The sequence below is a fragment of the Alternaria atra genome (genome assembly GCF_907166805.1).
Source record: "Alternaria atra isolate CS162 genome assembly, contig: 23, whole genome shotgun sequence".
Classification (NCBI taxonomy): Eukaryota; Fungi; Ascomycota; class Dothideomycetes; order Pleosporales; family Pleosporaceae; genus Alternaria; species Alternaria atra.
The window spans coordinates 2,318,298-2,344,390 of NW_025091321.1; the positions used below are offsets into that span (position 1 = coordinate 2,318,298).

The 26,093-nt window shown below is 50.6% G+C and overlaps 12 protein-coding genes across 12 annotated transcripts; 7 read left to right on the plus strand and 5 right to left on the minus strand.

Annotated features, from left to right (window-relative positions):
* Positions 1-1,993: 1,993 nt before the first annotated feature.
* Positions 1,994-5,379, plus strand: ALTATR162_LOCUS4372 (uncharacterized protein; the record flags this gene model as incomplete). Its single annotated transcript, XM_043311983.1, has 3 exons — positions 1,994-2,323; positions 2,377-2,953; positions 3,236-5,379. The coding sequence occupies 3 exons, from the start codon at positions 1,994-1,996 to the stop codon at positions 5,377-5,379; spliced, it is 3,051 nt and encodes a 1,016-aa protein (XP_043167918.1).
* Positions 5,380-6,040: 661 nt separating this feature from the next.
* ALTATR162_LOCUS4373 (uncharacterized protein) lies at positions 6,041-6,837 on the plus strand (the record flags this gene model as incomplete). The annotated part of the gene is made up of 2 exons (XM_043311984.1): positions 6,041-6,746; positions 6,797-6,837. The coding sequence occupies 2 exons, from the start codon at positions 6,041-6,043 to the stop codon at positions 6,835-6,837; spliced, it is 747 nt and encodes a 248-aa protein (XP_043167919.1).
* Positions 6,838-7,117: 280 nt separating this feature from the next.
* ALTATR162_LOCUS4374 (uncharacterized protein) lies at positions 7,118-7,547 on the minus strand (the record flags this gene model as incomplete). Its single annotated transcript, XM_043311985.1, has 3 exons — positions 7,118-7,273; positions 7,319-7,429; positions 7,482-7,547. 3 exons carry the CDS (start codon positions 7,545-7,547, stop codon positions 7,118-7,120), a joined length of 333 nt encoding a protein of 110 aa, XP_043167920.1.
* Positions 7,548-7,877: 330 nt separating this feature from the next.
* On the plus strand, positions 7,878-8,930 carry ALTATR162_LOCUS4375 (uncharacterized protein; the record flags this gene model as incomplete). The annotated part of the gene is made up of 1 exon (XM_043311986.1): positions 7,878-8,930. One exon carries the CDS (start codon positions 7,878-7,880, stop codon positions 8,928-8,930), a length of 1,053 nt encoding a protein of 350 aa, XP_043167921.1.
* Positions 8,931-9,219: 289 nt separating this feature from the next.
* Positions 9,220-10,879, minus strand: ALTATR162_LOCUS4376 (uncharacterized protein; the record flags this gene model as incomplete). Its single annotated transcript, XM_043311987.1, has 7 exons — positions 9,220-9,309; positions 9,362-9,522; positions 9,663-9,973; positions 10,044-10,265; positions 10,339-10,422; positions 10,501-10,685; positions 10,742-10,879. The coding sequence occupies 7 exons, from the start codon at positions 10,877-10,879 to the stop codon at positions 9,220-9,222; spliced, it is 1,191 nt and encodes a 396-aa protein (XP_043167922.1).
* Positions 10,880-12,083: 1,204 nt separating this feature from the next.
* On the minus strand, positions 12,084-13,699 carry ALTATR162_LOCUS4377 (uncharacterized protein; the record flags this gene model as incomplete). Its single annotated transcript, XM_043311988.1, has 2 exons — positions 12,084-13,015; positions 13,066-13,699. The coding sequence occupies 2 exons, from the start codon at positions 13,697-13,699 to the stop codon at positions 12,084-12,086; spliced, it is 1,566 nt and encodes a 521-aa protein (XP_043167923.1).
* Positions 13,700-15,015: 1,316 nt separating this feature from the next.
* ALTATR162_LOCUS4378 (uncharacterized protein) lies at positions 15,016-16,119 on the minus strand (the record flags this gene model as incomplete). Its single annotated transcript, XM_043311989.1, has 2 exons — positions 15,016-15,940; positions 15,989-16,119. 2 exons carry the CDS (start codon positions 16,117-16,119, stop codon positions 15,016-15,018), a joined length of 1,056 nt encoding a protein of 351 aa, XP_043167924.1.
* Positions 16,120-18,521: 2,402 nt separating this feature from the next.
* Positions 18,522-18,934, plus strand: ALTATR162_LOCUS4379 (uncharacterized protein; the record flags this gene model as incomplete). Its single annotated transcript, XM_043311990.1, has 3 exons — positions 18,522-18,570; positions 18,624-18,713; positions 18,774-18,934. 3 exons carry the CDS (start codon positions 18,522-18,524, stop codon positions 18,932-18,934), a joined length of 300 nt encoding a protein of 99 aa, XP_043167925.1.
* Positions 18,935-19,377: 443 nt separating this feature from the next.
* Positions 19,378-20,364, minus strand: ALTATR162_LOCUS4380 (uncharacterized protein; the record flags this gene model as incomplete). Its single annotated transcript, XM_043311991.1, has 1 exon — positions 19,378-20,364. The coding sequence occupies one exon, from the start codon at positions 20,362-20,364 to the stop codon at positions 19,378-19,380; it is 987 nt and encodes a 328-aa protein (XP_043167926.1).
* Positions 20,365-20,585: 221 nt separating this feature from the next.
* On the plus strand, positions 20,586-21,726 carry ALTATR162_LOCUS4381 (uncharacterized protein; the record flags this gene model as incomplete). Its single annotated transcript, XM_043311992.1, has 2 exons — positions 20,586-20,928; positions 20,978-21,726. 2 exons carry the CDS (start codon positions 20,586-20,588, stop codon positions 21,724-21,726), a joined length of 1,092 nt encoding a protein of 363 aa, XP_043167927.1.
* A 1,232-nt stretch (positions 21,727-22,958) lies between these two features.
* On the plus strand, positions 22,959-24,006 carry ALTATR162_LOCUS4382 (uncharacterized protein; the record flags this gene model as incomplete). The annotated part of the gene is made up of 2 exons (XM_043311993.1): positions 22,959-23,013; positions 23,078-24,006. The coding sequence occupies 2 exons, from the start codon at positions 22,959-22,961 to the stop codon at positions 24,004-24,006; spliced, it is 984 nt and encodes a 327-aa protein (XP_043167928.1).
* A 932-nt stretch (positions 24,007-24,938) lies between these two features.
* ALTATR162_LOCUS4383 (uncharacterized protein) lies at positions 24,939-26,061 on the plus strand (the record flags this gene model as incomplete). The annotated part of the gene is made up of 3 exons (XM_043311994.1): positions 24,939-24,953; positions 25,004-25,896; positions 25,941-26,061. The coding sequence occupies 3 exons, from the start codon at positions 24,939-24,941 to the stop codon at positions 26,059-26,061; spliced, it is 1,029 nt and encodes a 342-aa protein (XP_043167929.1).
* Positions 26,062-26,093: the final 32 nt, after the last annotated feature.

Consider the following 26,093-nt stretch of genomic DNA (forward strand, 5'->3'; position numbering starts at 1 on the left):
GAATTCTAGACATGGAGGCTTAAACTCTTGGATCTGACCTTGGCGTAGACCGCCTTGCGCGCTCAAATCGAACAAGAGTTCTTGGGCAGATCATCTGACCATGTAATCCTCGGCATAATATTTTAATAAGCTACAGGTGCCGAACCATGACTGCCAGGTTACGAAATGTCAATGATTCGATCTTTCTCCAGTTTTCTGACAGTAGGGGAGATGTGATCTACACATCTCGATCGAAGAGGTCAACTGGTTTGTGTAAGCAGAACGGAGTCGGAGTCACGGCTGTCGCAGAAGTTCTTTCATGTTTAACTTCAAGATCATCTTGGTAGCATGGGGGTATCGCAATAAGCTGTCGAATCGCACAGATATGCTCTGAAAACGCGACATTGTTCCATCAGACTTCATGGTGCCGTGGCGCAGAACCCATCTCGATGCGAGTGTAAATGAAAGAAGACCGAATACACGATGATTGAGATTCCCCGTGGCGCGGTCCAGCTCGGCAACACGATACCCACATTACAGATGCTTGACATAAATTAGGTTCTGCTCGGCAAGGCATATCACATAGGGGATCGGCCCGACGGAGCACTCCCTACAGTTTATCAGCACTAAGCTTTGCGTTCGTGTACAGTTTGGATGATGAACGCGAATGCCTTGCGGGCAATGCCTCGGGATGTACATACCCCGGGATCTTCACGCACGTATCCGGCCCGACCACGAATGTGGAAAGAGGAAGTTCCTACTTAGGTAGTGCCGCTCGGGCAGTCATCAGCCAACGTCACTACGATCGACGCGATTCTTCTTACAGCGACTTGGAAAAGTTGCGCCAGAAAGATGAGATCGAGTTCTTTGCAGAAAACGTGGTTTTTTCATGTGATCTGCGCTGTGAATCAAACCTTGTTCTGCCTGACTCCGCATTCAACAGTGAATATGGAACGATTCCGGGGCCTTTGCTGGAGAGCACAGGGTAGCATGATGGCCACTGGCGTGTGGTTACAGCATAAATCGCCTAAACGGACCCAACAGAAATTCGATCGCAACTGCGATGATCAAACTTGCGGCCATTTGCGCTACACTGCTGGTGTATCGATCTCCTAGTCTTTGGTGAACATCGTACCACATGTAGGGAAGATCAACAGTCTATCACTACTGGGCAAGGCTGAGTTGCCATTGGCTACAGGAATAGCAGCTAGTCTCCAGGATTACAGGTCCCTGGAACACCCCAAGCTCCATCGTCCTGGCGTAAGCAGAGTTCCTGAGTGCGACGACTGCCGGCGTTACCAATGTCATGCCCCCGAAAGCCGCTGACGTCACGGGGATGGTGCTTACGCGCACTGTTGTTGTTCAAGGATTCCTCGATCGCGGAAAGGCGCAAACCGCTGTGTGGCGTGAAAATCTTTAGGTAAGGCCGAATGTAGAGTATTACTCAACGTGGACGTAGTGCCCAATGTGGAGGCAACGCCTAGTGTGGGAGTATCTAGGTAGTCTAGTCAGGTTTTAGAATATTTTATATCGCCGCAACCACCGAGCTTAAATACACAGGACTGACCTTCACTCCAGAGAAGCACATCCACTCTGCTTCGACGCTGTGTATCACAACACCTGAAATTGTAAGGTTCTCGAGACAAGTTTGACCTATGTAATCGAGCTAGCCTTCTATCAGCCTAGCACAATAGGGTCATCGCGGCCAAGCAGCTTCGTTCATTCACCTGGATTAGTACATCCATTTCATCTGGGCTAAGTTGAATCGTTCTTCTCCGCAATTTCGCAGCGCGACGAGTGGTTACATCTTAGACGGCAACCAGTCTCTCCAAGGGTGCGAATGGGCGAAGAAAGCGGGGTTGCAGCTAAGATGCGCAGCCACGCTCAGCCTTGTGCGCAGCACCTGGGCTGTTCTTCAGCTCGATAGTTGGCATTTTACGTTCTCTTTCACACAAGACGCTGTATGGACTCCACTCGATTGATGCTTCCCATCCTGTAACTTCCCAAGATAGTCATGTCGAAAGCTTTAGCTAGAGCTCCAAGGCTCTCGCCTCATGACCGCCTTGATCATGCTGTCTCTGAGTTCGAGGCTAGCCTGTCGGGCGAGCAGAGATTAAGGTTCAACAAGGGAAAATCGCCACCCACTCCGAGCGATGTCATGAAGCTGTCGGAAGAGGTTGATATTCATATGTCACAGAAGTTTGGCGGCCGATGTTTTGGGCCACGCTTCACCAACTTCCTCCAAGGTGTCCAGCAGTTCGCCGCCCTTGGAGACATCTTGATCGGTGGTTCGCAAAATCTGATAGCATGCGGTGTGTGGTCCTTGGTGCGCATGGCATTGTTAGTCAGTATCTCGTTCTTGTATGATTGTTGCAATAAGTCGCTAAAGCAAAGTAGTCATTCGTGAGCGTTTCAAACCACGTTGACAAACTATCGTCGATCTTCATGGACATCGGTCGCTCTGCCCCGCGCCATCAAGCAATAGCCGAGCTGTATCCTCGGTCCACAAAGTTACAAGAATATCTCTCCGAGTACTTCGTAGTCGTTGTACAACTATGTCATTACCTGTACAAGCTTGGGCAAAAGTCAACCTTAGGGCAAATCACATCCTCCTTGAATCAAACGGCTTTGATGGGTTTCCAGACCGACCTCCACAAATGGGCAGCATCAATCGGAGAGGAGATGCATCTAAGGGAAGCTCAAGAGAGTTCCGGTTTTAGAGAAGAAACCCGGTTGATCTTTAAATTCGCGACGGACGAGCAAAAACTTGCTAAAAAGCGCCAAGTACTTGCGGCAAAGGCGGCTACAAAGAACCGAGTTCTTGACTTCTTCTCAACATACGACCATGAGACAGCGCAGAAGCAGATACGAAAGGCGGGAAACACGTTGCTACATACACGTTACGTGCAATATCAAAAGTGGAAAGACTCTCCTGATTCTTCCACACTAGTCTTCACAGGGAAGTTGGGGTCAGGTAAATCTGTGCTCTTAGCCAACATTGTGGGCGACCTCAACTTTTCTACCGGGAAAGAACGACCCTTAGTTGCGTACTTTTTCTGTAGACACGATGTACAGGAAAGCCTGCAAGCACGTACAATCCTCGGTTCACTGGCGCGACAATTGCTGCGGACTTTCGTTGATCTCGACACACTTTCGGAAAGCTGCGAAGATACCCACATTCCCGGTGACGCTGACAAGATGCTGAAACTGTTCCTATAGGGTTATTCTCCTAGTCATAGAACTTACTTCGTCATAGATGGACTAGACAAGTGCGACGACACGGAGAGACGAATGCTGGTGGAGGCAGTCCGGACGATCCAGAAGAAGCTAAAAGTCCTTGTTTGTGTTTCTTTGCGACTAGAGCCAAGCAAAGGCTTGTCTTTCATTACCAAACAACTCTTGGCAACCGATATCATTTCATTGCCGGAGGACAATCCAGACACCGAGGCCTTCATCGTAGCAGAGCTGGACCGTTGTCTAGAACAAGAGCTTTTGACGATTGGTGATCCCAAGTTGATATCGGAAATACTTGATGCGCTCTTGAAAAATGCGAAGGGGATGTTCCTTTGGGCAGCTCTCCAGATCCAAGCTTTATGCGGAATGAAGACTGATCATGCTATTCGAAACGCATTGTTAGACCTACCAAAAGACCTGTCACAGACCTTTGCCCGTATCTTACATAAGTCAGGAAGTTCAGATACACCACTTCAAACGAAGACACTGCAACTCGTGTTGGCAGCTTGCCGGCCTCTGACGACTGAAGAGCTGAAAGAAGCTTTAAGCGTCACTCCTGGAGAGGTGACTTACGATCCATCTCAAATGTTGAACGATGTTCACTCGGCGCTAGCTTGCTGTGGATGTCTTCTTATTGTTGATGAGGAAGAGTCAACCGTCCGAGTCGTACACCATAGCTTCAAGCAATATCTCCTCGGCACTCTTGACCCTTCCACGGACGTCACTTTCTCTATCGAGGACGCACAAAGGAACTTGGCCGACATTGTGGTGACTTATCTTAGTTACAACGTCTTCGAGACACAGGTATCAACAGCCACCGTCCGTCCAGTCTTGGCACAATCAGCACCGTCTACAATCTTGCAAACCGTGACTCCAAGGATGGCTAGTCAACTTGCAAGGAAGTTCCTTGAAAGTAGGAAGCAGAAGCAACCTACATTAGATTTGAGCAAAACAGTTGCAGAAGCGTGTGGCACCTCCCATTCTCAGCCGGAAGACAGATTCAAGTTCTACGCCTATGCGAAACTACATTGGCAAAACCATATCTGGTATGTTTCGGGACAGAAAGATTGTGTGTACCAACTCTGTGCCAATCTGATTCAAGTTCGACGCTCGGAATTGAAAGAGCTGGACGGGAACGTTAGGATGCAATTCCGCTGGGCTGCTATGCACGGGAATGTGAGAGTCATCGAGCTGTTGTGTCAGAATAGCGAGATGCTCAGGAGTCAGCCTGTGCTCAGGAGGCGATCTGCTCCTGTGCGTAGGTATCGTGTGCATAGGGGGCAGTGGGTGCTCACAAGTCGGTCTGAGCTTGGGCCCAGGAAAGTTGTGGTCTCTGAGCAGCCTTACACCTACAGTCGGATTGGAGGTGTGTTCAGAGATAGATCGACACCACTGCTATGGGCGATCAAAATTGAAGACAAGGACCTTGTTGAGGTACTGCTCAAAGCTGATGTTGATGTTAATTATGGAGCCACAACTGGAACAATTGGAAGGCCACTGGTTCAAGCGGTTGCGTGTGGGAACATAGAGATTGTTCAGCTGCTCCTCAGTGCTGTCAAGATTGATGTTAATGCAACAGACAGCGCAGGCAATCCAGCAATAACGCTGGCAGCAGAACTAGGATATAAAGAAATTCTGGAGCTGCTGCTTAGAACTGCCAAGGTTGACGTCAATGCGAGAGATCGATTCGATTCATCAGCAATCATAATAGCGGCAGGAGAAGGGAGCAAGGAAATTGTTGAGCTGCTGCTAAGAAATGGACAGATCGACGTTGATGCGAAGAACGCTAGTGGAGACACAGCGTTGATTGTGGCGGCAGAGTCCGGATACAAAGACATAGTTGAATTGCTACTGGACACTGGCAAGGCAGACCCTAATGTGAAGGGCTCGAGCGGACGACCGGCGATGACGAGGGCGGCATTGTATGGACGAAAAGACGTAGTGGAATTGCTTCTGAATACTGACAAGGCAGACCCTAATTCGAAGGATGGGGCAGGACGGACACCGTTGATGATAGCGGCATGGAGTGGACAAACAAGTGTGGTGGAGTTGCTACTCCGCAGCTCCGATGTTGATCATAACGTGGAGGATTTCAAAGGAAAAACAGCATTAATGCTGGTGAAATCGCAGGGCTATAAAGATATAGCCCAGCTGTTGAAGCCATAACAAGAGCATCGAAGAGAGCAGGATATGTTATAATGCTAAGCTTTTTGCTTCTCGCTGATGACAAGAGCGTCGAGTTGGATCAGTAATGAGATGCTGGTGGGTGTCCGAAGTGAGGTCGCTGAGTACGAACTACAGAATGCATTGTTAACGGACCTCTGTGCACGGGAATACCATGGTTCTCAAGCTGCTACCGTAGACTGTGGAGAACGATGTCAAGATTATGGAGCTTGACAGCATGCCGCCACTGGCACATATGTAGTAGACATGAAGACGCTGTGTTGCTATCGATGATAGAGCTCAAAATAGATGCTAACAATGTTCGGCAGATTAAAGCAAGTTTTATTTGATTTTAATCGCAAGGTATGGAAGCGAAGGTGAATAGACCAAGAGGATGTAAAGCAGTGAAGTGGACTCATGATGGTGTGACTTGCCCTTGCCGAGAGGGCATGTAATTCCGAAATTCCGATACTTCGGGACATGAACAGCCAATCAAACGCATCTGCTTTATAATTGTGCCATGTGCCCCGGAATCTGCCGCGGATGACATATGCTTCGGCGAATTTAGTGACAAGCAGCAGTCTGTCCCTTGCCATCTATTCACACAACACGCGTTCCTTACCTACACTCCTCGCAGAACTCTTGGATCATCGACACCTCGATAATGTCACTACCTCGAACCACAGCCGCCGTCGCGCGCTCCAGCTCGACATTTTTACGATTCGCCGCCCCATCCTTCACCCCCCGCAGATGCCCGCAATGCGCGCGGACGTTTGCCTCGTCGACACCGTATCGGCAGTCAGCGAAGCGGCAGATGCAGACAGCGACTGCGTATAAACCCCACTCGTTGTACCCTCAACCGCCGCCACCAAGGAATGCTGGCGTACCCGACACATCAATAGCAGGTGGAGCAGCCGAGGCAAACAATGCGAAAACCCCACAATTGCCTCCGCAAGAGCACATCGCAGCGACACCTTCCGAGCAACCGAGTGTGAGCATACCAGAGGGCGAGGCACAGAAGTCACAGCAAGCGCCGAGTTCCAGCAAGCCTTTGCGGCCGCGCCGCTACAACTTCGGACCACGGAAAGCGACTATCAAGCTATCACCCTCGGCAGTGTCGCATCTCCGTGAACTGCTCGAGCTACCGGAGCCAAAGCTTATCCGGATAGGCACAAAGGCAAAGGGCTGCTCAGGGCTGGCATATCACTTGGAGTACGTGGACAAGCCAAGTCCGTTAGACGAGCAGGTAGAGCAAGATGGCGTCAGGGTCTTGATTGACAACAAGGCACTGTTAAACATCATTGGGAGTGAGATGGACTGGTTGGAGGACAAGTTGAACGAGCGATTCATCTTCAAGAACCCTAACATCAGTAAGTCTTGCCTCGGTATTATATGAGAAACAGAGACTGACCAATTTTAGCTGAGCAATGCGGTTGCGGGGAGTCCTTCAGCGTATCATGATACCCTTACGATTCGATCACTATGCATTATAGAAGCATTACCGGCGTCGCATCTTCGACATTACACATACATATGACATAATTGGAATATCATCAGCATCACGTGTAGCACAATTGCTAATTCGTTTCTCTACCTACGCGCCATGTGCAGACTCGTAGCAGTATCACTGCGAACCCGGATCACAACGCGACCGTGGAGACCATCGATCTTCCCGAACTGGCAACGATCTCTTGCATTGAACAACGCTAGCGGCGTGTAGCTCTCGTTCCTTGTACTATATTTACATCTTCCCTGGCTCATAGTCAAAGACCTTGACGCCGTTCGCCACCTCTCCAGCAAACTTTACGAATTCCTGGTGGGCGGGGTCTTTGTATACGTAGTAGTCCCGGTCCTCTTCGTTTTCAAACTCGACTACGAAACCGTGGGTTGAGTTGCCCTAAGCACATCAGTAGTTGTGAGGCAATCTAAGGGCATTGCATACGCTGTGGCCTTCAGGGCTATTGTTCTTGCCACCAGAGAAGGACTTGATGTATGGCTTTTGAGATGATGGATGAATGCATTGGTCTTTGAGACCGAGCATACGCTTGCATGCCTTCAATGTTTTAGTATATGTACGATGTATGTTTAGATGAATATAGAGGTACTTCTGAGATTTGATCTGGGGAAGCTGTGGACTTCCACTCGAACAGTACGATGTGAATGATTGTCATCTTGATAATCACTTATTGAAGCAACAGAATAGAATGCTAGAAGTACTGATGCGACAGATGGGTAAAGAGGGGCATTTGATATAGTGGGCTATACTTCGGATATAATGACCTCAGCGATGCTAAGCTCCGGGGGAGCTGCCGCGTCGCATGCTGTCAATGGCGCGAACACTGCGAACCGAACAATCACCGCCTGAGATGCTCAACTACCACAAGTGTCGCGAATAATGATGTTACGACCGTTATGACCCCACATAGACTCAGAATATACATCTAATTCCTCACGACCATTGTCACGTCCGAAAGCCGCCGCAGCCTTCAATATCCAACACCATGGCGAACGCGCCAGCTCTCCCCGAACAAATCGTATACCTGATCATACGCTTCACAGCCTCAATACCCGACCTCCCACTCTCAATAAACACCCGACGAACAACCTTCACCCTCTCCCTCAAACAACTCATCCGCCAACATCTCCCCTCCGAGCACGCCTCCGCGCGCCTCCGCCTCATCTATGCAGGCAAAGTCCTCGCAGACACAGACCCATTATCCAAGTCCTTACGATTACCGTCCCCGCCACCTCCTCGTAATGTTAAGAAGAACAGCGATGGGGCGGGATTGGGAGGAGGAGACAACGGAGAAGCCAGCAATAGCAAAGGGAAACAACCCCTCCGAGAAACCCCAGCAGTCGAATACGGCACGACAACAGACATACCCCCCGAAGCAAAGAAATACTACATCCACTGTTCCCTCGGCGACCCTCTCTCCGCATCTGAACTCGACAGCGAAGCTAAACTTGCGCAAGACACTAAGACGGCATTCAAGTCGCAGTATACATCTTCTTCCTCCATCCCCTCTACCTCTGCCTCCCAACGGCTCGCAAGTACCACAATAACGGATGGTAATGCACGGAGACGTAGTTCTACAACTAGTACAACAGCGAATACCGTACCGCAAGCACAAGGCTTCGATAGGCTACTCAGTTCAGGTTTCACCCGCGACGAAATAGCCTCCCTCCGCGCGACCTTTACACAAAACCTCTCCTTCACACATACCCCCGATACCATGCCCACCCCTGCGCAAATCCGCGTGCTAGAAGACCGGTGGCTGGACTCTTCGGCTAATGACCCTTCTGCCTCACTCACGGGTACTACAGCTGCTGGAGGTGCTGGTGGAGCGGAAACAGGCTGGGGCGCGGGCTTTGCGGTGGAAGAAGGTGGGTTGGATGATATGTTGTATGGATATCTAACCGGGTTCTTCTTTCCGTTGGGCAGTTTGGTTTGGGGGTTCAGGGAGGAGGGGGTTTGGACGAGGAGGAGGCAGGTTGCTGTTGTGATGGGGGTTGTACTGAATTGCGTTTTTGGATTTATGCGGTGGGGTGGGTAGGTCTGAAGAGCAGAGGAGGGCAAGAGAGAGATTGTGTGGTCCTGGTACGAGGACTAATGAGGACGGGATATTGTTACATTGTTGTAGTATACCCTGAAAGGCATTGATTCATGATCATAATCGTCATCTACATGTCGCATCGAAGTCGGGGACGCTTTCTGCCCCAATCATAAGGCGACCGCGCTGGATGCCTCTCGAATCCAACGCCCAACATCTCTTCGTCACCAACTCCGCACTCAACGCGCAATATGTACACCGCTCACTTCCGCTCAATCAGCAATTCACAACTCTACAACTCAATCATCTCCTTCTTAGGAGCGCCCATGTAGCTCAATGGACCCTTCTTAACCATCAAGGTCATGACCTCGTAAAGAGTATCCTACCATCAATCAGCGAAATCTCCACATTGAACGCACACGAGTAAGACTTACAGCAGCAGCCATAGTAGTAAGCTCAGCATTGGTATCGTAAGCAGGTGCAACCTCAACGATATCAGCAGCAATGAGGTTGATACCTTCCAAGCCACGAATGATGGTACGAAGCTCTCGGGTTGTCCAGCCACCAGTCTCGGGTGTACCGGTTGCAGGTGCGACTAAATAAACACGTTAGCTCCTATACTTCTTTCATCTTCAATAAGTCCCTCCCACCTCTACTTCCAACCACCCAACAACTCCCCCCTCATCATCACCCCCACAACCAGCATCCCCAGCACCATCAACAGATTCAACTTACAAGCAGGATCAAGAGTATCGATATCGATACTCAGATACACAGGCTTCTCCGTTCCGACCCTGTCCTTGATCTTCTTGATGATGCCATCAGTACCAATCTTGTCGATCTCACGTGCCTCGACGATTTGGAAACCGCAGTAGCCGTCGTTCTCATAGTCAGAGGGGCCGGAGAGTGTCGTGCGGATGCCGGCGTGGATGTTGGTGTCGTTGGCTAGGAGGCCTTCTTGCGCAGCGTGGAAGAAGTAGGTGCCGTGGTTTATGCTGGCTTGTTCGGAGGGGGCGCCGCCGAAAACTTTGGGTCGCCATGTGTCGCTGGGAAGTAGTGGTGTTAGTATGTGTGTGTTGAGTGGAAGGGGGAGGTGAGAAAAGGGTAAGAGCTTACAGATGGCTGTCGAAGTGGATAACGGTTATAGGTCCGTATTCCCGGTTGATGGAACGGAGGAGAGGGAGTGTGATGGTGTGGTCACCTCCGAGAGTGATCAGACGAGGAAGCGTTGTGCCTTTCTTTGATGGGCCGGGTTTGTCGGCATGTGTGTAGGGTTCGCGGCTCAGCAGTAAATTGTGGCCTTGCTCAATCTGCTGGAGTGCATAGGCATTGTCATACCTATCCAAGTTGTACACATCAGCATTTTGGGTTTCGAATTACACAAGCCAGTAGAAGCTAGAAAGCAACTTACGAGGTCACAGGGATATCACCACAATCAACGACCTTGGCCCAGGAATTAAACGGGTTCGCCTCGAGTGGGACGTTGTAGCCGCCACTAAATCCAATTCTGTGTGAGCCTTTGGATCACAAAAACAACAAAAGTAAGCATATGGCTGCTTTCAAGGAAACATACTAGAGATTGAGGCGGCGAGAACCTTGTCTGATACCGCTAGGCCCAAAGCGAGCACCCGGGCGGTATGATGTGCCAGTGTCAAAGGGCGCACCGATGAATGCGATGTCGAACTTTGTGTTGCTCGAGAGACATGGGTGGTAAGGGAGGCGACCGAATGTGGAAATGCCAGAGAAGATGGAGTCGGCCTGCAATTGGGTTAATTACCGCGGTAGAGCTCATGCTCTGGGTCGTAAGCTCATACCTGGGTTCCACCGTCGCCGGGAAGCGTGTTGTACCACAGTCCCTCGTGCGGGCCAGCCAATGGCTCTTGGTCGTGACCGTGGTCGCCGTGCGCAGCTACAGTAGCTGCGAAGCTCAAGAGTGCGGGAGTAAACCTCATCTTGCCGGGATTTCAAGGTATGATGGGAGAGAAAATGGAGGAGAGGAGATGCAAAAACAGATCTGGGGACTGCGGAATGCTTCTAGTAAATAGCTGAAGAGATTATAAGCCCATCACCTCTATCTGTGGCTTGTTTGACCAGCTCACGTTAGGTAAACTGCTGTTAGGTAAACAACATTTTTTGGAGCTACCCCTGCTCCATGATGATGTCGTCTGCAGGCATAGCACCGTACTGCCTCCAATCGGTTAGTAGGATTCTTGGAAAAAGCTCCAGGCCTCGATATGGCGTTTACGTGTGGTATAAGCCCGGAGTTGTGTTCTCTGTACGTAGAAGTTGGGGAAGCGAAGCGATGAACTGTTGATGAAGATGAACCAAATGTCCTTCAGTAAACCATTATTATCTTTATGAATAAACACCAGAACACCGTGATGGCCACACCAACTCTCATGCCGTTTTCTTGTACTCCCGCGCAACCTCACTCTACCGAGAACGACATGCATCGACTGTTGCTAATCAATGTGGATACTCAACCCCGCCATGTATAATGACGAAGATCCATGATTAGAAAAAGCCGGGGAATTTGACCAGTAAGCTTTCTCATAGATGATATGTAACGGCGATATTCAGCAACGTTGATCTCTTGGTATCGAGTTCTTATCTGAAGCGAGTCAAGATCTGTAAGATGCTACGCTACTCATGCATGCAAGTGAGCTTCCCGTGCGTTTGTTACGTAGTCTCCAGCCTTGCATGTTCTACGTAACGGCCTTTCGTAGCTGTTACACAGTGTTCGGATTGGTTCGATAAGAATTGGGTGATCTGGACGCATCCTGAGTACGATGTTCGCGGCGGATTGGGCGCTCAATTGATGAAGCATGTTTTTAGTGCATGCAAGGTTGAGTACGCGATTTGCTCCGAAATTACGACAGTTTCTAGCTACGACATTGAGATGCATACATGGCGTGGGGAGCGCAGCAAGCTGGAAGCTGTGCGGAGGTGATGAGGTGACGAGGAATGAGGTTCAGTCGCGGAGACAAGGATGCAGATACCGGCCGTGCTAAACCCGCTCGCTTAACGTATTGAGTAATTTTTTACACTTCTTGCATTAGTTGTTCCGGACAGCTATCTATCTCTATTTCGTACGCATGTCTAAGAAGCTTTGCTAATACATCCGACGTGCGATCAACTCCAGGAAATGTGATGCGGCTATCTGTGTAACGGTGCAGGCTCCTCCGGAGAGACGCCCAACTCTGCCCTGTCATCTGAATCCATTCTTTCGAAAGCCTTCTTGACTTGGTAATCCCAGTTACTCCAAGCAACGATCGCCCATTCTGCGAATCCGACAAGGTACAGCGCGATGCACTGACCGACCCATAAGCCACCGAGACCCCAGCCGTGGAAGGCAAGCCAAATGCCCAATGGCAAAGCTCCACAGTAGTAGCTGACGATGTTTACCGTTGCTCCGATGTGTTGTCTACCCATGCCTCTGAGGGCTCCGCCGCAGCTGCCATTAAGTCCATCTGCAATTTGGAAAAGTGCGACGTAAGGCATTACCTTTGCAGTGAGCTTGACGACCTCCACGTCGTCGTTGAAAATCTTGGCGTAAAAGTCTTTGACTCCCATGAGAACAGCCAGTACCAGCGCACCAAGTAGCATACTGAGAACAGCAGCAGTGTTGGCAGCTCTCGCTGCACCTTTGGCATTACGTGCGCCGAGAAGGTTTCCGACACGCGAGGAGGTAGCGACACCAACTCCGAAAGGAATGGTGTTCATAACTTGGTCAGTAGTCATGATGACACTTTGTGCGGCCAGTGGTATAGTGCCGAGCTTCCCTGCTACAAGCGCAACGATCTCAAATGCCCACCATTCCGTGCCGACGTGTATCACGCCTAGCAGGGCAAGCCGTGAAAAGACCCATAGGTTCTGCAAGCATTTGCGATCCCAACCTCCCCAGCATTGCCATCCGTCCACGAAGCGAGCATATGCAAGCAGTAGGAGGAAGGATGCCCAGTACGCGATACCAGTAGCAAGCGGCGCGCCGAGGAGACCCATTTTGAAGGTGTATACGAAGAGGTAGTTGAGGCCGGCGCTGAGGGGGGAGGTGATAAGGAGGACATATGTTCCGGGTCTCATGATTTCTGCAAATGTCAGTGTATGTTCACAGATTGTGCAAAAGATATGGATGTACCCTGGGCCTGCATATACTTCTTCAGCGCCTCGAAGTATATGTAGCCAATACCTCCTGGAGCAAGCACCGAGAGGAACCTTGCCGAGTCCCTGGCTATGTAGTCTTCTTGACCGAGGGCTTTGAAGAGTGGCTCAGAGCAGAACCACACGATAGCGATCGGTATGTAGAATAGCAGGAGCATGACATATGCCCGCTGGAGAATGATTCCTAGGTCATGTGGATTCTTGCTCCCGGTAAAGCTGGCGGACGCCAGGGTGTCGATCGCGGTTGTGCCACCGAGAGCAACGAGCCAACCAGTAGCCATTGCGAACATGTACGAGAAGGCAGCGGTAGCCAATGCTTCTGGTGAGAGGCGCCCGACGATAAGGACGGATACTGTTTGCAGGGAGTTTTGCAATGCGTATGCTACGACCACGGGGAGCGATCCTTTGAGTAGTATCCAGAACTCTTGGAGAATGAGTTGGGTTTCTGATGCTACTCCATCCTCGAGCTCGTAAGTTTCACCAGTAGTCCATTCTTCGTGTTGTGAGTCTGGAAGAAGGGATGTTCGTTCGTCTGGTGTGGCATCATCTTGTGTCGACTTTTTGAGGATGTTTGGCAGCCACGACCGATATTTGTTCGCTTCGTAGCCCATGACGAGAGTAATGTCAAGAAAACGAAGAGGGTATGAAAAGTGAAAATGAAGCTCAAAGACAACGAGGAATGATATGTATCTTGGAAGTCCCTACAATCCGGCTCTGATATCCACAAGATGCAAGAGGCAGGAAAACAACAAACCCTACATAATGCTTTCGGCCGCAATCCTCAAATCCTCAGATAGACCGAACATGACAACTGCTCTGACAATACACAGACCTCAAAACCGGTGTAACCGCGGGCTTATCTAACCTACCATAGGCCTACCGTGAGAAGTAAGACCTGCAGCCGCCACTCACTCTCCAGCATGCATACATCCTCTAGGTCTAATTGCCGTGCAAAAAGGTTGGGCGTATCTGTGGCCAGAACAGTGCGCTGCTGTAGTCTTATCGACATGCATCGCGCGCAGTTTTGACTAAGACTCTTCGGTAAAACGTTTTACGTGAGGCGAGGACGTTTTCGATTTACGAATTGAGATAAGTGTAGTTGGTGGAGCTGGAAACAACGTCAATACCGCTGTCTTGGACGCGGCGCCGATGGAAGTGCCGGCGCCGGGCGACGCTTCCCCGCAACACTACATGCTCGACGGTGAGGGAGCAGGTGCTTCAACGAGGCTACCAATGGCAGCTGGCTGATAACGATGGCGTTTCTTGTAAGAATTTGTGCGGTGATCGGAAGTGTTCGGGCGAGGATTTGCTCGAGGTTTAGCGAATGTGCCGTTCACGCGGCGCAGATGACGCTTCGATTGGTCAGGCTCCACGTATTTGCCTTGAAAATCCACCAACGAGAACATTAGATGCGCAAAAATGTACCATACGCCAGGACTACCATCAGCATGCAAATGTCTTGCTATGGTGATCGTGCTAGTGCAAATGCATGCACAATGATATAAGTAACTCTGTTGAATGATAGCACATGTGCAATCTTAGTGTATTCCCAACACCTTGATTTCACTGTCTGCAGCGGTAAATATTCTCCAATCTGACCATTGTCACGTCATGGCTTTGATACGCCTCGGAAGCTTGACGACGCATGTGTTATTGATATTACAGCTTGGAGTAGCTTGTGCCATTATACTGGCAGGTGTAAAAGTAGTGCATTGCTGACTCTATGTAAGACAGTAAAGAGAAAGAAACATGTTACTTAGTGCTCAAAATTTGAATCTCTAATTTATCATTAAGGTCGTTATTACATTAAACAGAATGGATGTCCTTCCTACTCCAGACATCCCCCAAACCTCACGATCTCTAGCGCCAAACAAAACGAAAACGGGGTATAAAACACTAACAAGAACCGCAAAATCCGCCATCAGCCCTACGGATCACCGGCCAAAGCCGCAGCAACCATAATATCGATCCCACTCGCATGGGTACTCGGATTACCATTGCTACTCGGCCCCTGCCACAAATCCACAATAACACCTCCATCAACCCTCGGCTGACTCCTAGCCGCGTTCGCGTTTCTGTAGAAGAAGTCCTTGACGCCCTGCTGCGGCGCATTCTCATAAAGCGTTGACAAACCGCGCACGTACGCGCCTTTGAACTGCGAACTAACGGGGTCGAGAGACCCGCCAACAGGCTCGGTGAGAATACCGCTACCATCACTGAGTTTGATTGTCGAGGCCACAGCAAGCGTGTAGGCTTCTTTAATGTAATCGCCATTGTTTTTCGCGCGGGCGAGTTCGGAGAGACCAGCTAGAACGATACCCTGGTTGTAGGTGAAGGTTATTCCTTTGGGTTTGCATGTAGCCGGATCGATGCCATCGTTGATCAATGAGTCCGAGTTGATTACTCCGGATTTTTTGAACCAGTCCCATTCCATCTGCGCCCAGTTGGTGTAGTCTTCTTTTTGCTGGCCATCGACGCGGTTGGCAAGGTGGGCGGCTACGGAGAGGAAGAGTTCGTTTGAGATGGCCGCGATGTAGTCGCGATCTTTGGACCACCAGAGACCGCCGTCGCAGGGCGTATTCCAGCCTGTTGTCATGTCTTCGAAAATGTCCTTGGCGGCGTTGAGGTACTTGACGTCGCCGGTGAGATCGTAGGAGGCTATCCAGCCCATGGCCCACCAGCCTTCGTCGTCGTAGAATTTATTTCTCCACTGAGTCGCGCCATGTTGGTTGGGGGATTTGGCGAATGTGTTGGAGACGATCATGAGGGCGTACTCTTTGAAGGCAGCATCTTGGATACCAAAACGAGCGATAGTCTCAATGATGTTGCCAGACTGCCACCATAAGTCGTTCCTAATTGGAGTCAGATATGCCAGTCACAAGAGGTGGCAGATGACTTACCATAATCCAGTATCGTAGTTGTACCATTTTTCTTGTAGAAGCTTGATGGCAGTGAAGGCGTCGTCGGCAAAGTCTGCATACGCAGAAGTAGAGTAGAGAAGAGGTATTAACAATGCTGTGAGGAACTTCATTGTGAATTAAGCAATAAAGACAATAGGAATTATTGGGGTAGTTTGAGTTTGAACGAAAGATGTTTGCCTTGATAAGGAAGTAGTTATGAGCGGAGACGACCCCGTCTCTGTTTTATGTTCTCAACAGATGCAGCGACAGCGACAGAAACGACCTCAGCCTCGAAACTTTAGGCAGATGTATCAAGGAAACAGACTGTAAGTTGGCGTGTGATATCGATCCTAGTAACGGCAGTGCAACAATGCCCAGAACTCCAAGAGGGTACTTTATACAAACAAACCTGTTCGACACACTAAACGTGCCTATGGCATTCTCTGTCGCATGAAGTCATCCCTGCTCTTACCATCCTCGAACTATTGTTAGAGTCTGTGGCACAGCCAGCGAGGCGGCCTTAGGATTGTCAGGCATGGAGACTCATGCGGGCGAGGGCCGTGGGCGAGTCAATGGCCGTGATGGACAGCATGCCCATACACCAAACAGTGAGGTTTGGTACTGTACAGCGGTAAGTAAAATTAGGTTTGTCGGAGCCTGATCGACGTGGACCCTATCATGAAGCGACTACCGTTTAAGAGAAGCGCTAGAGCGGATCCGATCTGAAACACGGGGAACAGATGTTGTGAAAACCTTTTGGTACGGCAAAAATGAGAAATTGAAGGTTGATTGGGTGTATATCTGAAATATAACGTGTTTGGTTAGTTCGCTTGTGGCACAGGGGCCTTATCGTGGCTTGTGAAGAGTTGCCCAGCCTCACAGACGCCGTGCATGCAGGACCATCGCGTGCAACAGGCGATCTCTTGGTCGAGACTTAGGCGACGGCACAATATATCGGCGATGACTCCAAGTCGCGAGGCCAAGTCTCGAGTACACGCAACCGGAGTAAGACAATGGTCGAACATTGTTGGTGCAGCTCATTAAACGCGGTCATCGGGCGTATGTTGACAGCTTGCACAGCATGCTCGGCCGTGAAAGTTCCAAATACCATAGATGACCTTGGCTGGCATCGATGTCAGCTGTGCCGCATCGTGGGCATTGTCTGAGTTATGCGCAGATTCGGTCCCAAGGATGACTGTGGTCGGCCTAGGAAGACCGCAGTACCTAGCAGTACAGCGACATGGACGAGACAAAGTCTCCGATCTTAATTCGAGGCCGTGGCTACGGTCACAAATAGGTCGATCCTTCTTGTTGCTGCTGTTGTTGTGGTGGTACGAATCGAACGTGGTGCTGGCAAGAGCCTTGCCGCCGATACTATGAGATCAGCCAAGGTCCACAGCGCAGACTTAACAATGGATAACGGCCCGCTCCTATGAAGAGAGAGTTGATCATAACTGTGCGCAGGATTTGCGCAGGATGTGCACATCTTGAGTCCATTCGCCAAAGGATAGATCGTCACATTGACAATGTTGACGAGATGAAAAGTGGGCTGGTTGCGACAGATGCCAAACAAGTTTTCGCTCAGCGGCAAAAGACCAGGAATAGTAACGACAGCACGCGCTGTACGTGTAAGTGTACAGCGGAATCGATTGCCGTTCGAGTGGGATCATTGAGTAAGAACTAGAACGCGTCGAACTCGGTAAGATGTTTCTACGCGTGTGTTCTGATGGATTTGGGTTGGTGTGAGATGGTGATGACGCTAGTCACGTGCCGTGCGACTTCTTCGTGCCACCGACCTACGTCAGCGGGGTAGTACTACCCCACTCAACCTTCCCGCTGTTCGTGTACCTGATGTTGGCAAACAACGGTTGATACTCCGGAGTATAGCTTCAAGCTAGAAGTAGAGCGAGAGGATAGCCTACCATTATCAAGAAGGTGTTGAGGCTAAACCAACGCTACCAACTATTCACTTTGGAAAAGCAATTGCGAGGGAGGGAACCGCGGCAGCACATGCCCCTCATTCCGACTTGTCTAGCATATCTTGACCTTAGCGGGGCAGCAATCCTCCTGCGGCAAACGATCTGGAACATGTATCCACCTTGAGCCGTGGCCAAATGACGCGAATGCCATGCAAAGGCGCAGATTACCATCAATCACACCCAGCGGAAGTGGTGATCTACCAATCGTGGCGGTCTGTGGCGCCTGCAAACTGGTAAACATCCTGGCAAGAGGAGTAGACCCTAGTAACTCTACCATGTGAAGGAGCAAGTAACAGGGTCCCACTGTGTACTCGGTAAGATTGTGCTGCTCTCTCACCCACACCCCTTTGCAGTTGCTCGTCTGGAGACGTATGACGTACGCAAGTCATACCACGTCACTGTAGCCTGGAGGATGCTCAAAGGTAGTATATAAGAGCGTCTTTGCTTCTCTTTCCTCGAACCTTCATCACACAATCAACTCTCAAACTCCAACCAACTACCACTACCACTACCACTTCCAACCCAAACCATCTACCAACCAATCAACCAACAACATGTCTGACTCCATGCGCAAGGGACTCGGCGAGCAGGCCTCCGAGAAGAGTAAGCTCACTGTTCGGAACCGACTTCAGTACAAACAACTAACAGCATCACAGTCACCCCCGACTCCCAGAAGTCCACCACCCAGAAGGCCAGCGAGGGTCTTTCCGGAGCTGGTGACCGCATTGCCGGCGCCGTCCAGCCTGGTACGTTGCCTCCTTCCCCACCACTCCTCCTTCCGAATCATTAGCTAACATCCACGGCAGAGGGCCAGAAGTCCACCGGACAGAAGCTCGGCGATGCGACTCGCTCCGGCGGCGACAACGCGTCCAACCAGGGCGAGGGTGTCCTGAAGCAAGCTCAGGACACGCTCAGCAACGCTGGCCAGAGCATCTCTGACACCCTCTCTGGTGGCCAGAAGAAGTAAAGCACTCTTCATGTTGCCTGGTAGTGTTGACGACTCCTCTGTATCTCTTTCATGACATGAAGACCTGAGAATGGACAAACATGATATTGCGATGGACGGAACGTAACATACCCTTTCGGCGTGAAAGCCGAGTATCTATATACCCTACCAATGAATAAAATAACCACCTGATTAATCAATTTTGTCCCTGTTGCTGTGACTTCAATGAATTTGATGGAGAGGAAGCTGCGAGTTTACCATTGCTCACACCCCTTCAAACAATCAGATGGGGCCTGATTTGTATCACTTAATGTCAAGGCTCACCCTCATATCATTCGCTGGATTTCACCTTGATTGCGAGCATGACGTGAAATGCCGTAGAGGTACCTTCAGCTTAGCATTCACAGTTATAACTGATAGTAGACGCGCTTCTTCGTGGACATGAAACGCACTCACATTCTAACCTATAAATCCTCATCCTCCACCTCCTCCATCTGCACATGCTTGAGCGCATTCTCCGCTGTCCTGGCCTCCCCAGCTATCCCCTCCATTTGCCCTTTCACCTCAGCAGCCATCATCTCAAACTCCGCTTCCTGTACCGCCGCCTCCGCCGCCTTCTCTGCCATATCCCCAGCACTTGTATTCTGTAACCTCAAAAAGGCATCTAGTTCCTCCTCCTCGGCCGTTTTCGCAACAGTCTTAGCAGCACCGTCCGCCCTGTCCCCTTCATTCTCCTTCTTCTTCTCTTTCAAGTACCCTTCTTCCCTTAATTTGTCGAATTCTTCTGGTTCTAGCAATCTTCCCTCGCCCTTTGCCAATTTCATCTTCTGCGCCACCGAGGCTGGCATGAATTTCGTGGCTTCCTTGCGTAGGTCGCGGACTTGGGGTGCGGCTTCGTAGACAATGGTTGGTTTCTTCGGTTCGGCGGGCGCAGCAGTAGCGTCATCTTGCTGGGAGTCTTGGGACTGTAGGTAACGTCGTGGTATGGGTGGTGGTGTATCGCGTGGCATGGGGATGCGCTTCACATCGTCGTCTGTGTCGCTGCTATCCGAGTCTTTACGCTGGCCGTCTCGTGTTCGTTTACCGAGGATGCCGGCGCGCCTATCTCTTTGGTCGGCTCCTCGTTCTCTATTGCTGTCGTTGTTGTTGTTGTTGTATTGCCGTTCTGGTTTGAAGACTGGCGCTTTGTCTCCTAGTGCTGCGCGCGCTTTGTTCACCGCTGCGAGATCCTTCTCCAACTCCTGTAGCCGTTGTCGCTCATGTGGTCGTATCGCGCCGCTCTGGTCGAGTTCTTTGAGGCTGTCTATGTCGCGTTGTAGGCGGTTTGGGTTTCGGCGCGCGAGTTTCTCGTTGCGCTGGGTTTGGAGGTTGGCTTTTTGCTTGCGGATCTGTTTTTGCTTCTCTGCCTTCTTGGCTTCCTGGACGGGGTTGTAGTTCTTCTCTTTTGCCATCTTGACGGATTGAAAGTAGGACTTGTTTGTGTAAAGTAGGTTCGTGAGGTTGTTGGAGTGAGAAAGCGCGGTATGGAAATTGAGCATCTGGGGACTGACGTAAGGTCCGTGCTCCAGCCGCGGCGCGCGTCGCGAATGCTATCCGCAATTGCGCTCTTGAGCACTTGAACGATACCAACCACTGGCTGCTCTCTCAACTACGAGAGCAGAAATTTGGTGCCATGTTTGTTCCAAGAGCGCTCAGGCTCAAAGGCGTTCGCGAGAAGCCGCGGCCTAAGCCTGCCAAAGCCCCCTCCAAAGCGCCAGCTGAGGGTGACCAAGATGATGCGCTGGTCGAGGCTATGCAGAAGACAAGTACCAGTTCACCTACTTACCAGCCAGAGCAGATTGAGAGTAAAGCTACAAAGCCGGGCCCCAGATTTACCACCAAACCCGTCACGCCAGAGTACGTTGGTCAGCTTGCTGCTGGCATCGAGTTAATCTTCACCGATTATGCCCACCAGGAAGAAGAGCGGGCGAAGTGGCTTCAAGACCGCTATAGGACGGTCGATGGGGAGGAGAAGTGTACCTATACGCAACACGCCGTACAATTCACAACTGACATGTGCTGCAGACATTCACCTTACTGCCATACTCGAACATCCCAACATTTCCTCCCTCAAGCCCGAAGCCTCTCAAGTCCTCCTTCAACAAGCACTTCACGACCATCCGTCTAAAATACTAGAGACCTCGAGTAACGGCTACTACATCCGTCGCAAGCCCTCCACGTACCCTCCCAAATACCTACCTCACAACTCGTTCCAAGTAACCGACAACGACGGCCTGTCATTCTGGGATCAGCGAACGATATACGTCGAACCACATCTACGCAACATCTGCCCTACACCAGCGAAAGTGGCTCACTGGCTTGCAGAGCATGGAGAGTTACGACCGAAGTGGCTACCCATCCAAGCAGTACATACGCTCTGGAACAGCTGCGCATTCGTCGTCCTCAGCGGAAGTGTAATGCACGAGGACGTCTGGGGAAAATGGAGAGAAGCGGAGAAGCCAGAGAACTGGAAGATCATGACCAAGGTCGAGCATACCAAACGCACCGCCGAATACGTTGCATTACTTGAGACGCAGAACCCGAGGGGCATGCGCAAGAACAAAATCAATGAGAGCGAGCTGCCTGCGATCGCGCGACCAGCTGTGCTTCCGATGGCGACGGAGATTGCGCCGGCTGCAGAACAGCAACCGACCAAGAGCAAGCGGAAGAGACGAAAACCAAAGAAGGCCGGCAAGCCTACTGTCGGAAAAGAAGCTGACGCAGACGATGCCGAAGATGCACGCGATGAGCCAAGTGCTAAACGCAGAGGTTGAGCAGCGCTGTTCAACTCGTACACTACACAACGCAAGTATTCGCAAATGGCAAGCGAGCGAGGAACAAGGGTCCCACGCAGCGCCTCGCCATATTCCAGCCGAACAGCCTCAAAGTAGCGCGCTCTAACAAGACTATTGTTGATTTCCCCAACTTACCCCGCTTACTCGCTAGTACTGACATCTCAAGTTTGGCCGAAGCCACCAATGGATCGTCGACCGCTCTAGAAAGAGGAATGCGTGAGCCGAGGAAGGCGCTTTGCTACGAGAGGGCGATCTTGCAGCTACTCTAGTAATAGTATATATATCTAAATGTACCAACAACGACTTGTCAGGGTACCTTTGGCTGTCTTGATCGTTTCCAACATAGTCTGTTTAACCTTGCTAGTTATTTTCAGTATTGATTGAGGTAGCGGTTGTGTATTAAAGAGCTTCTGAAGTAACATGACTACCGTCGTGGAAAAGATAGATGACCGCATTGTATACCGCGCTGCAAAGGATTACCCGATACCTGACCTCGATGTCCTAACCCTTCTATTTGGTAAGCCGGCCTTATACCACAACCTCAAAGCTGCTCAGCTAACATCACTGTTTCCTCTCACAGACTCCGAACACAGCCTAGCCAAGCCAAATACCCCCCTCCACGTCTCAGCTGCCGACCCGAACTTGATACTAACTACCTCCCGAGCTCGCACTCTAACACAAGCGACATCCGCCGCTCTCCGTAAACACTTCGGTATTGGCGCCCACGGACCTGGGAAAGATGTTTGCTCCGTCGTTTCCACAGGACATTACTTGCTCCCCGTCTTAGCATATGGAGTCATCGGTGCAGGCGGTATCTTCTCCGCTGCATCAGCTTCTAGCACTGTTAGTGAGCTAGCTAAACAGATACAAAGTGCTGGCTCGAAGATTCTGGTTACTTGCCAGGCTACCCTGGACACTTCGGTTAGAGCTGCCGAGGAGGCGGGGTGGGGGATGGTGGTGGGGGACGGGTGGTAGTCATGGGTGAGGGGTGGGAATGGGAACTCAGGGTTGTTGTCGGGAAGGACGGGAAGGTAGAGGGGAATTTAGTTGATGAGGGGGATAGGTTGGAGTGGGAGAGAGTGGAGGATAGCAAGGTGCTGGAGGAGAGGGTCGTAGTGTTGATTTATAGTTCGGGGACGACGGGGCTTCCGAAGGGTGTGAAGCTTTCTCATCAAAATCTCATGAGCCAGGCTGTTACTACGGGGGATATGATGAAGAGCTGGATAAAGGAGAAACGACCGGGTTTCGAGTATAGGACTATCGCTCGTAAGCAACGATCACTCACGAACCGCAGGAGACATACACTGACCCTTTTCTTTTTTTCTCGAAGATCTTCCTACTGCTCACATCGCCGGCATCCAAGGCTACCTAATAAACCCTTTCTACATCGGCGGCACCGTATACTGGATGCCCCGTTTCGACTTCCAGCAATTCCTCTCTTACAACGCCAAATACCGCGTAACCTTCTTCTTCACCGTACCCCCCATTTACCTCCTCATCGCCAAATCGCCCCCCGTAACCACGCAATTCTCAAGCCTCGAGATCGCTATTTCTGGAGCAGCACCTCTAGGTAAAGACCTCCAGTATGATGCAAGCCAGAAACTAGGCGGGAAGGAGTGTTTTATTGACCAAACGTGGGGTTTGTCGGAAACAACGGGTTCCACGACAATCATGCCTACGGGAATGCATGATGACACGGGCTCTGTGGCTCCTCTCATTCCGAATATGCGTGCTCGACTCGTCGACGACGACGGCAAGGATGTTGAACCAGGAACACCCGGTGAGGTGCTTGTCAAAGGCCCTGTGGTGTGCAAAGGCTATTACCAAAATGAGGATGCGGATAAAGAGGCTTTCACCCCAGATGGCTGGTTCCGTACAGGCGATATCGCGGTATTTAGAAACGGATTATTTTATATTGTCGATCGCAAGAAGGAACTCATCAAGTACAAGGGCCTGCAGGTTGCCCCTGCAGAGTTGGAAGCCGTGTTGCTCAGTCATCCGGACGTGTTGGATGCAGCGGTTATTGGAGTGGGAACAGAGGATGGGGTTAACGAGGTGCCAAGAGCCTATGTTGTTGTTGGGGATGGGAAGATTAGCAAGGAGCAGATTACTGAGTTTGTAAAGAGCAAAGTGGCGGGGCATAAACGGTTGAGAGGAGGGGTGGTGTTCTTGGACGAGATTCCTAAGAGTCCGAGTGGAAAGATTCTAAGAAAGGATTTGAGAGTGCTGGCGGGGAGGGAGAGGGGTGCGAAACTGTAGAGTTAGAAATGGGCTCTACTACGCTCGATATACGCTTCCTTCTCTGTATGATCAAACTCGTTTGTTATGGGTCTAAACTATGGCGTAAAGGTATCCAGTAAGTTCCACGTTGACATTTGCCGAAGAAAAACACAGTCAGTATCTTCAGGCTCTAGAGTAAATTTTAGTGTTAGGTCGTACAGCTCAGAAAAGACGAGCTTATCTGTAGCTATGTGTTCGCGCTCAATTGTTCTGGATCCATTTTGGTTCTAGTGTGCAATTTAGGCGATAACCGCTTTCTGGTGATACCACTGGCATGCGTGGTGGGGGCTTCTAACAAAGAAAATGGCCTAGTCCGATTCTTCATGAACATGCATTCAAGGCTTGCGGTGAAGTCTTGATCATTGCCCGCCTTATCACGCTGTGCAACGTGCCCCGCATGAGAAGACACGTTACCAGGCTGCGCCGTTGCGAAAGGCTGATCCCAAATTTATGTTCCGATGACCCTTGTCTGCCGATCGGTGCGGGTTGATCTCACACACGGTTCGTTGAGTAGCTTCCCTCCAAACACTCATGGAGATACTTCAACGCTCGTTCTCACACTTCAAATCAATGTCTGAGCACTTTCTGGGAACAAGAGACGCGTCGGGTGCTAAGCTCGCCGTTGCATTATGCAACGCTCGCCAGCTAACGCCTTCCCCGTTGCGCGGAACATGCTCCGAGCCTACCAGCATAGACTGACCGTACCTGGCCATCTTAGGAAAGAGATGTCTCGTAGCGTATTTCCACTGGTTCGGCACAAGTTACCAATTACCTTAACAAGACATACACGTGGGATAGGTAGGACTGACCGCGGTACCACCGCGTATGACATCACCGAAAGTAAACACCGTGTACCTTTCGCGCATTCCCCCCGCCTAAGATCAACGCATTTTGCTACACCGATCGGAATCATGGCTCGCATAGCGGTATTTGCTCATGATGACTTCATATGTTTGAATCTAACAATCATCCGCAGCAACAAAACCAGAAGATCAAGGAAATCCTTCCAACCCTTGCTACAGAGGCAGAACAAATCGACCAAATCGCGAAGATAAGAGGATGGTTCCGCCCAAAGGAAGACAGCGCGTACTACCCGCTGATCCAAGAATTTCTCAATGAGAAGATCGATGTGCAAGAAGCGACATCGCGCATTCTCAGACCGATTGATGAGAAGATCAAGGAGGCCAAACTCGACGATGTAGACTTCATGGACCTTTGGAAGAGCATCATTCACTCATCAAAGCGATTAAAGTTCCGCGATAGCGCTCTGGTTAACCACAATACGCTTGTCGACTTGGTCATCGCGTTCAAGGAGCATTCCATACCGGACAATGAGCAATATAACTACCTCTACCGGGAGATGACCGACTTCGGCATGGCCTGTCGCGAGGCGCTCAACGACTCTCCAGTAGCGCACGACGGCTTCATTGAGAGGGAAATTGAGGCTTGGGCGAATATGAACTTCTTCTTCGCCCTTGTGGCAGGAAAACATATCCAAGACCTTTCCATGTACGCCCTCTTCGCGCTACGAGAAGCACTCGAGACGCCTCCCATCGATGACCCAATGTCCACAGCCAATCAAAAGTACGACGCCAACGTTCCTGCAGCTGCAGCCTGGATACTAGGCTACGGCCACGACCTCTTCCGCATGGAGAAAGATCTCACGCCTTCTGACCGCAAACAAGGCAATCCAGGCCGAGGCGGTGAATTATGGAAAGGCAAAGCCGAGTTCAGCAAGGAAAGATGGGCGTTCTGGAAGGAACGTTTCGCAGCGATTGCGGACATGGAGGGCGTGAAGGAACAGACAAAGATCAACGCCAGGGATGCGATACAGGGCATGGAGAGGAGCCAGACGTATGAGCACATAAGGTAATTATCTATAGAATCTGGCAGTGCTGATGCGCAGCGGACAGGTTCACGTTTGCCGAGGAGGTACTAAAGGAGGGCGATATTGAACAACTTGGGGGAGGGTTTCTTCCGTTTGGACGAGAGGCAAAGCGGCAGAAGAGAGAGGACAGCGGGTTTGAAAGCTAACCACGATGGTGTTGTCATCACAGCATACTTCG